Here is a 12815-nt window from a genome sequence, read left to right as displayed (position 1 = left end):
TTCTGGTCATTTATTTCCCTACCCTGCTAGCAGAGAAGGTCTGGAAGGGGCATAAATGACTTTCTTGTAATTTCTCTGCAGAGATCGGGTCCATAGCTGCCTCGGGCTCATTTCCCCACCCCCATCTCCTTCCTTACATTTCTAGCTGGTTAACTCCTTGGGGAGACAGAGACGCTGTGACCATTACTTGCTTGTCTTCAGTATGGATCTTAACAATTACTATTACTGGAGCAAAAGGGCCGGTTTATTTATTCCTTCAGGGAACTTATCCAGAGAGCAAGCTCGGGACGCGATTAAGATAATCATTGAACCAATTGCTCCTTGAATAAAGTTCTTTTCTGCTCTTAGAGGGTGGGATAGGACTTTTATTCAGAAATAAAATGAAACAAAAGGATTTTTAAGGTCTGAAAGACAAAGATGCTTTACACAATTTGAATTTAAGATAACGAAATTCAAATACAACAAATTGCACACATAAAATAACACTGGTCATACAATACTCTATAAAGATACAAGTGTGCTAAGGCAACCGCACAAATCCTAAACATAGCTCTACTCTGCCTGGGCTGCAGGCTTCTGTACAGAAGGAATTATAAATAGTTCACGTCTAGAAAAAATACACATAACCTTTAAAATAGAATTTATCCTCACATATGAACAGTCTTTAATAGAAAAGGATATTAAAAAGTAAGAAATGTTCATAGCACCAACCATTCATTTTTTTTATAAAGTGAATATGACAAATAGAGTACCCAGATTTTAATAAAAAAAGAAAAGCAGGGAGATAAAAATCATCAACAAACACTCAGAGTTGTAGAGAACTACAGTGGAGAGGCTGAAGAGGCTGGGGAGGCTGGGGTGAGGCTGGGGTGAGGCCTGCTGAGATTCACTGCGTTCTGCATTCACAGAAGCCCTACAAATGCCGTCCGTGGCATCGCTACTTCAGTCTTCCCAGTTACGATTTGGAAAATGCACCACCATTCAGATTTTCAATCAAAACGAGACTTTCAGGGGCAGTGAAGACCTCAATCCTCTGGCTTTTCTGCAGGCCCCACGTTTAGCTCGGCACAGTGTACAAGCAAATAATTTGAAGACTGGGGTGATTAACTTCACAAAATCCTTAGTTGGAGTTTTTTTTTTTTTAAAAAATATATTATCAACTTCTAAAACTTAATACATCATTTCAAGAGCATGGCGCCAACACCTTTTTATTGCTATCTTTCTCCACCTACAAATATAATATCTCTTTCCCCCAAATGTACAGCTTTTATACAAATACTCAAAAAAAAAGTGCAAACGTTGAGAATTTTCTATCATCTTTTGCTTTTAATCCTCAGGAAACACAGTAAGTAGCGGCGATTCTCTATCAGTCCACTAGGGGAGCAAACGCTGTTGTGTTGGCTGCTGTCATCGCCTCTGGAGTTAATGCTCCCCACATTCCGCTCCGTGGCTGAGTTCCTAGCGCACCAAGCCCAGGGCTCACTGACCGGTGCTCCCCTAGGCATCATGGGAAGCCTGACTTGCACCAGAAGAGAAGCTGTCATACAGAGAGTCACTCAGAGACTCCACATTGTCCACGCCAGGCCTCGCAGAGTTACTCGATGACGCATCTATCTTTTGGCCTTTCTCTTCCTTTTGTCCTTTAACCTTGCTTGGAGACTTCTCTGGTTCTAATAAAATCACAGTATTGCTGTTAAATTTATTGAACGACTCCAGGGAAATTTCAGATAATCTATTCTCAGGATCTTCTTTTGTTTCTTCGACTTGTTTGAGCTCCTGCAATAAAAAGGAGGAAAATATTAGAAACATAATTCTTTGGAAAAAATCAATTTATCCTATCTGATATTCAATTATTGTCTGAATAAAGTACAGTTTAAAGGGATAGAGGGAACCTACAAGTCCTTAACAATCTTTCAGTGTAATTAAATGCAATAATAAAGCTAATTTTAGGGATAAATCAAGACTTTAATCATTTTACTGAGATAAATAGATCTCAATTTGCAAACCAGTTAAGTGCCACTTAATTCATTTTAAATGGATCCATTTGAAATTTGCTCAGGTAAAGTGTCGTATTTTTCTTTATCAAAGGTTCAAAGACCTCTGTTTTCTTAATAAATATTCCTTGCACTTTTTCTAAAAGGGATACAGATTGAGTTTCAGCCAGAAGTTACAGTCATTTGGGAGGAAAAAAGCATAAAATCTCTTTAAAAAAGCATAAAATTTAAGAACATATTAAGCTTGTTAAGAATATTGTCATGTTTGAATTTTGTCCCTTGTAGACACCTAAGATATTTGAAGGAGTGCACCAAGTCATTGACTGAAGATTCCAGAATGGCTAGAGGCATAAAACCCAAGAAACAGGTCTACAGTTTAGTGACCCTCCCCTTCCAGAAGATTCTAGCCATACTTATTCCCAGGTATTTATGTTCTTAATACCCCCCTGGACTTCATAAAATACTGCAGTTATACTAGGTGATCATTGTAGGTTCCCTGTAAGCATGAGTGTGTTTAGGGAGGGGTGAGGACAAAGGGAGGCAGGGACACCAGAGGCAACCAGAAGAGTGAAATTGGTTCAGTCTCTAAAGCACTTCCCATCAACTTTTCTACTTTGAGGCAAGAATCTCACCAACCACAAGGGAGCGTTGCAATGGGGAGTTTAATACATGATAGCAAGAACTACCACCTGGTAATCCTCCACTCGGACAGAGACACTTAACAGATTCTATCAGCCATTACAAGGCTACAAGGTAAACATTTCATTTTGCTTTAGCTTTTTGGCCCATATATTACTTTACAAGTTTTATTTCATTTTAGTTGATATATAATAATCTTACTCATATCCAGCACATAGTGTATTTTTCACACTTGTATAGGATGTGTGATAAATAGTCCAATCATGGTGTCCTAGGCTGGGGAGATGGCCAACTTAGTATATTACTTCCTTGCAGGCATAAGGACCTGCGTTTGATCCTCAGAACCAACCTAAAAGAAATGGATGTGGGGGCACACACTAGTAATCTAAATGGAAGCAGAGAAAGGACACTATCTGAGCTTCATAGTCAGTCAGCCCAGCTTACTTGGTGAGTCCCAGGCCAGTGAGAGCCTATATTTAGAGAAAAACATACCCCAAATTAAAAGCAACACACACTCAAGAACAGTGCCAGAGGAACGACTCTCTAGGTTGTCTTCTGGCCTTTACATGCACAAACAAAAGTGTACCTGTACACACAGGAACACATGTGCGCGCGCGCACACACACACACACACACACACACACACACACACACAAATACATGATACTTAGTATGCCCATCAACTGAAACTTTAGTCACTGTAGCAAGAAGTCAAGACTCTTTTCTATAGCTACTTGGAAATACACAATACTGCTAGCAAAATTCACTTTTCTAGGAATACAAGATCAGAAACAAGGTTTAGCCTGATGGTCACTTGGATGTGGCTTCCCTGCATGGCAGAGAGAGGATTCTTATGTCAGGTTGGTTGAGTGTGAGGCTTTTGTTCTTTCTGTTGGTTGGACCTATCCCCTTACATTAAAACAGGACACAAATATCATTATTGTTTTTTAAATTTTGTTATCCAAATCTTCCATTTCAATGATTTGCCAAGCCATTTTGAAAACATGCAGTTCCTTCTACCATCCAGCCCATGCCCCATACAATTATACTAGACTTACAAATGCCACGAGGAAACTGATGGAGACAGACAAATTCAGTCAAGACCTGTAGACTCTTTAATGTTAAGTACCCAACAGAAGAAGAAAAGAGAGATTTAAGTGGATGCCTTTAGTGTTCCAAGGGTCAGGGCTTGGAGATTCTCTGTAATGGAGAGTGGGGTCATTTCGTGGGAAGATCTGGGCATCTGCCTTGAATTAGTGCTTATTTAATTACTCAGTGTGCCGAAGTATTATTTGTAGAACAGGTTTTCAATCTTAAATGGTTGCCTGGAAACCATGGTGAGGGGCCGATCCACAGACAATGATTCCAAATTCAGGAAGAACTCAAGCAAGTGCCTTTTCATGCTCTGCCAAATTTTAAGCCTTTGATCCCTGCCCCCTAAATTACATGGCATGATATTAACAATGGGTGGCGAGTAGGAAATGGCTTGGAGAGTGAATGTTTGCCTCCATCACCAAATGTAAGTATACATTTCCGTTTAGGTGGATAAGGAGCCTGCAGCACAGTTCCTTGTAACATGAGGGAGACTGCTTGTTGGGGTTTCTGTCTTGTCTGGTTCCCACAGCTGTTTAGCCCCAAAGAAAATCACATAGAGATCTCTATAAGTTATAAAGCCGCCCAGATGTCTGAGTTCTTCATCTAGAACAGGTTCAAGAATGCTGCCTGAGATGATCAAGACTTACAGGATACTTCATTCAGACTTGATCATAACTCTAAATTTTCTTTAGGTCCCCATAAGATTATCAGCACCCCCAACCAGCTGGAAGTAGCCTGGAATATTATGCCCACATTCCCAAAAAATGGACTATGGATATTTTCCTTTTTTTTTTTTTAAGAGGGGGAAGTGGTGTGGGAGAATTGTCTGTATTCTGTCAATCATGTTTTAAATAAATGCTTATTGGCCAGGCAGGAGGTGTAGGCAGGAAAACCAGACAGGAAGTGGAAATGATGCAAGGAGAACAGGAGAATTCTGGGAAGGAGGAAGTTGATTCCTCCCACTCCTGCCCAGACTACTGAAGCAGCAGGATGTGATCTGCCCCACTGAAAAAGGTACTGAGCCACATGGCTAACATAGATCGAAACAATGGGTTAATATAAGCTACAAGAGTTAATAAGTAGCCTGACCTAATGGACCAATCAGCTTTATAACTTATAGAGAACTCTGTGTGATTTTCGTTGGGACCTTGCCTTGCCGGCTGTAGGGTACTGGGCAGAACAGATACCCCAACAAGCCAGCCCATTCATGTTACAGTTCCTCATCATCGGGATGTGTGTGTTACTCTTTCTCAAGAACCACAAGCATATTCCTCGCCTCCATCTACCTGGTTTATGTGGCCCTTTACTAGGAAAGCAAGTGCCGGGCAGATGGAAGGTTTGGATGCTAAGGATACATGGTGAAGTGGGTTAATTAGAGGCCCTAGAGGGAGACAATCTGAGCGTCTGTGTCAGCTAGACTACCTCCCTGACTGTGAGTGCCATGACCGTCCATCCCTCTTCAGATGTGAGTGGTGGCAGGCAGACATTATACATGCACTGAGGAAAATCTAGAAACACAGTACCTTACAGCTCTAGCCACATAGCCCTGCTTCATGTGCATCCTCTTCAGTGGCACAGTCGTTGGTAAGTGCTGCTTACCAACACGTGCTGCTGTGAACACGTGATCACCCCGTCTGTGAATAACCCTAAGGAAACTCATTAGGACAACACACACAGACACATGCACGCACATACACACACACATACACATCATACACATATATACATAACACCACATACACACCACACACTCACACACACACACACACACACACATCATACATATACACATTTCACACACCACACACACATACATACACACCATACCACATACACACCACACCAATACACACCACACACACACATATACCACACACTATACCACATATACATTCTACACACTGCACATGCCATACACACACATACACACCACACCACATGTATATGTATATACCACATATACACCATACCACACACATATACACCACATATACATCACACACTCACATACATGACACATATGCTGCACACATACACATGGCACACACACACCACACACCAGAACATACCACACACCACATACAGACATACCACACATATACAGCATACACCACATATAGACATATCACACACAGAGAGAGAAACACACACACACACACACACACACACACACACACACACACACAATCAGTCCATGACAATGGTTCTCAGAATTCACGTTCCAGACTAGCAGCAACCACTGGAATACCAAGGAGTCTGTTGGAAATGCAATTTCATGGTGTTAACCCAGATGCACTAGATCGGGAATCTGGGGCCATGCCACCTGTTCTAAGCAAGCTCACAGTGTGATTCTGACTCATGCTCAATACGCAATACTGGCTAGTTTTATGTCAATTTGACACAAGCTAAAGCCACCAGAGAGGAGGGAGACTCAATTAAGAAAACGCCTTCATAAGATCAAGCTGTAGGCAAGCCTGAAGTCATTTCCTTAATTAGTAATTGATGCTGGAGGTCCCAGTCCACTGTGGGTGGTGCCATCCCTGGGTTGGTGGTCTTGGGATCCATAAGAAAGCAGGCTTAGCAAGTCATGAGGAGCAAGCCAGTAAACAGCAGTCCTTCATGGCCTCTGCATCAACTCCTGCCTCCAGCATCCAGCCGCGTGTGAGTTCATGGCTTCCTTCAATCAAGAACAGCGATATGGAAGTATAAGCAGTAGACCCTTTCCTCACCAACTGAATTTGATCCCGGTCTTTTATCACAGCAGAAATAACTCTGACTAAGACAATACAAATATAAAAACTTTACAATAAAAAAGTGGGAGCTGGAGGGATGACTCAGTCATTAAAGGCTAGACTCATAAGCAAAAATAACAGAGTGGAAAGAAGAAACAAGTTATGTATGTATGTATGTATGTACGTATGTATGCATATATGCATGCATGTGTCTATCATCTATCTCTAGAATCTACCTAAATTGTGTGTCTATCAGCTGTCTATCTGTCTGTCTGACTCTGGTCATACTGGTTATGGAGAGAAAGTCAGTTATAAGGAAACCATGCCTTCTCGTTGTGGAGTGGATGAAATGTGAGTTCTCATTGTTTCTTAGCTCCACACCATTGGTGCAGGTGACAAGAAGGGCCACTCTTCACCTGGCCTCCCACCAGGAGCCCCAGGATAGAGTGAAGACAGTGGCTCAGGAGCCTGGGTTGTGTCTAACATCAAAAATACGGGTCCAGGATTTTTTACTTAGAAGGTCAAAAATCTAGGTACTGCTTGCAATAATTAAAAGTACCATGACTTTTAATCACTTGCTCATAATAAAACAATTAAAAAGAACAGAGGCAGAAACAAACAAGAATTCTACATGCACATCCACATGTAGTACCTGCTTTATCTGAGCTTATGGATCAGGCATCGTGCTGCGTACTTTCCTATTTATCTATTTCTCTATTCTATTTTTTATTGGGGCATATTCAAGGCACACAGTGATGGGTTGACATGAAGACATTTTCACGTAGGTGTACCTTTTCCTCTGACCATAGCCACCCCCGCCCTCCTTTTTCTCCCCTCTCCGACTATTTCCATCCTGTCCTCCAGTTTTATTTCTGCTGCATCTGTAGCATCTCTTGTATAGCAGGATCAAATCATTTGCAAGTAGAATAATTTTATATCTTCTTTTCTCATTCACGTCCTTTTATTTCCTTGTCTTGTCTTACTGTTCTAGCTAAAGGCTTCAAGCATTGTATTGAATAAGTGTAGACAGAGCGGGCGCCTTTGTCTTAGTCCAGATTTTATAGGAAAGTTTAATTTTTTCTTTATTTACAACTATATGTTGAGGTCACCAGCATTTACTTATTATTTAAGATATATTTTAATTATGTTGTGTGTGTGTATGCATGCATGTGCTTGTGTGCAAGGACCCACAGAGGCCAGAAGAAGGTGTCTGATCCTCTGGAGCTGAAGTTACAGACAGTTGTGAGACACTAAATATGGGTGTCAGGAATTGAACCCAGCAGCAAGAATCCTTAGCCACCGAGTCATCTCTCTAGCCCCTCGATCTAGCTTTTTTACTATTTATTTTATGAATTGGGCATGTTAATGTTTGGTGTGTATATGATTAGGATTATTTTATTCTTTTGATTAATCATATTTTAACCAATCTGAAGTGATATTCTTAATCTGCTAATTAAGTAATTAGTCAGACAGCAATGTGGTCACACCCGTCTTTTTCTAGTTTCTTTGCTGAGGACGCCTTTTTCTATCCTTTGATTCTATTCTGCATTGATTTTTGCCAGTGAGGTGTGTTTATTGAAGGTAACAAATACATGGATTCTGTTTTTGTCCTAGTTACTAGTCTGTATCTTTTGATTGGAAATTTGAGGTTATTAACATTATTATTTTATGCTTATTACTGACTGAAATTTCTAATTCATCTACCTTGTCCCCAAGCCCCATCTTCCATCTGATTATTTCTATTTGTAAAGCTTGCCACTGAGTTTTTAGTTTAATTGAGCTTCTCACTTCCAGAATTTTAATTTGAAGTTTTCAGCATTTTACTTGACTGGATCTTCTTTTCATGTCCCCGTTCACAGCCTCATTTCACCGTGCTGGTTTATTCTCTTTGAATTTATTCAGTTTAGTTCATCTTCTCCTTGAAATCATTCAATGCTCTTATAATCATTCCTTTGACTTCTTAGGCTTCATTGAATTTGCTGTCATTGGAATCCATGATTTTCCTCCTGTTACATACTTTTAAAATGCCCTACTGTGTAGAATGAATAATAAAAATCCAGAGACAGGAATTGGGGTTCAACCTGAAGATCAGCAAAGCAAAATAGCCAGCCACTGGCTCTTACTTCTGCTTTAGTCCGAAATAGTGATCTTGTGTCCAGGAATCTCAGAATGAGACTGAGCTGAGGCCTGTCTCCTCCCATCACATATTCCTCTAGGACTGGGATTAAAGGCATGAACCACTACTGCCCAGTTTCTGCGACAAACTAGTGTGACTACTGGGATTAAATGTGTGTCTCCACTGCCTGGTCTGTAAGGCTGACCGGTGGGGCTGCTTTACTCTTTGATCTTCAGGCAAGCTTTAGTAAAATACAAATGAAATATCACTACATTCCTACTGTTATATAGATGTTTCCTCCAGATGAAAACAATCCCTCCAGGGATGGGGAGCTTCAGGAAACTCAAGAGGCAAACAAATGAAAAGCCTGGGAAAGCTGAAAGCCTTCAGCAGAGCCAAACAACCACCATCTTGGAGAGTTCAATTGTGGCCTCCTTGCTAAAGATCAGCTGGGTGTACTGATGGTTTACAGGGGCTCCTTGCCCCTAGAAGCAGAAGTAGGGCCTGGACACACTTGTCTAAGTACCTAGCTGTTTCCTATCACCCGACAACTCTGCATGTGGATTGGGGGAAGAGCTAGAGTCTACAGAAGCAGGGGAACACTAGAATGAGGTGGCTATAGCAAAGCCTTCATCTCTGCTTTGTAAGGCTTTCCAGATGTGGCTGAGTCTTGGAGGAGTGCCCACACTCCTGTCAGTAAACCCTCCCTATGCCCTGTGAAGAAGTCCAAGAAACTCACTGTTTTCCCAGAGCAAACTCTGCCATCCTGTCCCAGTCTGTCCGTTTGTCTGCTTGTCCTTGGGATCTTAAGAGGAGAGACAGATACTGCTTTATGTCTTCCCATGGGAAGGAATATTAGTAACAACTGGAAAATTCACGAGGGTCCTCCTCAGATTTACAGAAGCAGTAAACGGCTACTGGATGGAGAACTATGACCAGCCAGCCTACTGGGAGGAGCTCCCCGAGACCTGCAAGACCTGTAAAATGTGCAGAGCCCCGGGACTGCAGTTTTAGCATGCAGTCACAAGTGTTGGGATGGACTTTGGGGTGGTATAGCTGCTTTGATCACCCCCGCTCCTATAAGCAACCCCTCACCTACACTCCTGTTAGTAATCCCAAGGAAAACTCAAGTTGACCAAGTTAGACCTCAGTGCAATCATCACTTCGGTCTGTCCCTACCTAGGACGAGTAGTCATATATGTGGTCTGTCACCCTAGGAGAGTCTCCCACCCAGCATCTAGCTGTTCCTCCCCTTGCTACCCATTTCATCTATAAGGCTTAGCCAGATACTAACTTATCCACGTTTTCTCAGCTTCCTTCCAGACTCTCCAGTTGCTTTTGAGATTGTGACATCTCCTTGCCTCCTCTCAGGAACACGTGGAAGTAGGCTGGTTACTATCTTGTCAGATGTCATTTATTTCTAACCATGTGAAGCCACGCTGACTTTAAATTTAAATAGAGGGAGGGATCGAGGTCAAATGGTAATGAGTTAATGATCCACTTGGCAGATGGGAACAAAACAGTGTGACTGTCACACACTAACCACAGGATGACAGCTCATGTTGACTGGGGTAGACGCTAAGGACACAGGGATTATCTGCTTCACTTTCCAAGTACTGCTTTTTGCCTTTACTTGTTTATTGTTTACTCATTTTATAATCCTTTTGTATATATAATGAATGTGTATATATGTATGTATGATTGTGTGTGTGAGTTCAGGTGTATAAAGTCAGAGGCCTACCTTGGGTGCCAGCCCTTGCTTTCTGCCTCTCTGGAGACAAGGTCTTTTTGTTGTCCACTGCTGAATACACCAGGGTTGCTGGCTCACAAGCTTCTGAGGCCTGCCCTATCTCCGTTGGCATGACAGACATGCTCTACCCTGTCTGGCTTTCAACAGGCTTTGGGGATTTGAACACACGTCCTCAAGCTGGCATAGCAAACACTTTACCCACGGCATTATTTCTATAGCCCTATTTGTTATTTATTTGAGGCGAGGTCTCAAAGTATAACCTCGTCTGGCCTGGAACTCACTATGTAGCCCAAGCTGACCTCAAACTTGCTGTAATTCAACTCACTCGGCTTTCAGGATAGTGAGACAGCAGCAATGGGCTTCGTTCTCCAATTGGGAGACTATGTGGAGGCCGCCATTAGTATCTCTATTTATAGCCACAAGGCTTGAGGAAGCTTAGGAACTCATCTAAGGTCCTGCTGTCCTGTTATGGGAGCATGGCAATGTGCCTGCAGAGCCCAGGCTCTGAGCCTTCACCTTATAAAAAGCACTTAACAAGTATCAACCAGTTGTGTCTTTAAGAGCAACGCCTACGATAAGAATTATAGGATCGGAGAAAGGGTTTAACAATTAAGAGCAAATACTGCTCTTGCAGAGGACCAGAGTTCAGTTCCCAGCACCCATGACAGGTTGCTTACGACAGCCTAGAACTCCAGCACCTGGGCATCTGATATCCTCTCCTGGCCTCCCTGAAAACTGTATTCATGTGTACACACGCACACGCGCACACGCACACGCACACACACACACACACACACACACACACACTAATATAATGTGAATAAAAATAAGAATTACAGAACAATAATGATGAGCCCAGCACAGATCAGGGTTCAACAAGAATTTTGTTAGTGCCATAAAACATCCCAATTCCTTCACATGTGTTATATTTCACCAGAATTAAACTAAAATTACTGTATTAAATTTGTCTCCTATAGGTGGCAACAGTTGTATGGGTGACGTTCATGTTGGGTCTTTTTTGTTGTACTTGGAAACAAAAGTAAAGCTCTGCAGGCAACAGGAGAACATGCTTTCAGGTTAGAAATGAGCATCTTTGCACATTCATAGAGTATTTTCTTGTCTTCTGTGCAAGCATAGATTTCTGAGTGATAATGCTAGCAAGGAACTGTGAGGTAGGCGCCAAAAATCTCTTGAGAGTCACACTGCAACTAAAGTAATGCCTTGTTGTCAAACAGTAATCAATCAAACCAATTTACTGTACGGCTGACTCTGCATAAATAATCTTATGGTTATGATTCACTGAGGGTACTCCGTAGGAGAGGGTGCTCTTGGCCATATTTTGAAGGGTAAGTAGAATTAAGATATAGTGAAGAAGTAGGAGAGTGTTCTAGCATGCTGTCATGTAACAGGCCCCTTTTGTCTCCGTGCACTGTTCCATAGTCCACTTCCATTCCATATATGCCATGGAAGCCCATCTCTTGGTCTAGTAGACTCTGTAGTGGACAGCCTTGCTGTAAAGCTGGAGACACAGAAAGAGGTGTGCCAAAGGCGTTCTCAGTGACCCAATCAGACTCCCAGAACTACCAGCCCAGTAGGTGGGATGAAAGTTCTTTATTTCTAAATGGGTTCCCCACTAGGTTCTCACAGTTCTAACATCAACAGAGAAGGCCAGGAAGACCAGAGTCAATTTTGCCTTATACGGGATACTTATGCGACCCGTGATTTGCACAGATTTAAAATTCAGGTGAAAGTTGACCCGGAAATTTACTTGTCATTTCGTTTTGTTTTTACATAGAAACACATAGCATATGTTTTCACTGTCATTGACACTCATGAAAAAAACTTTGCCTAGAGCAATATTGTTAATGTTAGGAAGGATCAGCTAGGAGGAGAGACAAGCTCTTGCAAAAATATGAGGATATTTGAGGAGAGACCAAAAAAATTCATGGGATTAAACCAGTAATAGGGATATATTTATAGCTATATACCTATGCCTATCAATGGATATACCTATCTATCTATCTATCTATCTATCTATCTATCTATCTATCTATCTATCTATTTATCTATCTATCTATCTGTGCATGCTGGTGTCCACTTCTAAAAGATGCCTGTTGAATTCTATAGCTAGAAACTCCTGCCCACAGTCATAGAGAAATAAACAGTAAACGGATGATACAGCAAAGTGAATTATCATTCTATGATTAAGGCTACTATTTCATCATTTCAAACACATTTTCATTATCGATTTTATCTTAAAGATATTGGTTCTCAGGCCTACTGTAAAATGTCAGAAAGCTATTCAAAGCTTCTGGGGGAATTCAAATTGAGCCTCCTTTCTCAGTTGAGCACTAACTCAGCCTCAGAGTCCTTGGCCCAAATTAGTGCAAGCAGGGTCTTAATTAACATTCTGTGTCTCTTAGTTCTCTATTGCTATAGAGACTCACTTCCAGTCATCCCAGGAAAGCACACGATAGGCAAACAGCCAA

At 41.6% G+C, this 12815-nt stretch overlaps 1 protein-coding gene across 7 annotated transcripts in view; it reads right to left on the bottom strand.

Annotated features, from left to right (window-relative positions):
* Window positions 1–344: 344 nt before the first annotated feature.
* Window positions 345–12815, bottom strand: part of Nckap5 (NCK associated protein 5) — a 912731-nt gene continuing 900260 nt past the window's right edge. For 6 of the 7 annotated variants that reach the window (XM_085688321.2, XM_048443779.3, XM_085688324.2 and 3 more), the window contains one exon: window positions 345–1776. In XM_085688321.2, the coding sequence (XP_085544447.2) occupies window positions 1498–1776 (279 nt within the window). In that variant the 3' untranslated portion in view covers window positions 345–1497. The remainder of the gene's footprint in view (window positions 1777–12815) is intronic. The other variant, XM_087906588.1, reaches the window with a different exon arrangement.

This window comes from Myodes glareolus, chromosome 5, assembly GCF_982192425.1.
Source record: "Myodes glareolus chromosome 5, mMyoGla1.1, whole genome shotgun sequence".
Lineage (NCBI taxonomy): Eukaryota > Metazoa > Chordata > Mammalia > Rodentia > Cricetidae > Myodes > Myodes glareolus.
The sequence above is the reverse complement of the archived record's forward strand: the minus strand, read 5'-3'. Positions and strand labels throughout refer to the sequence as shown.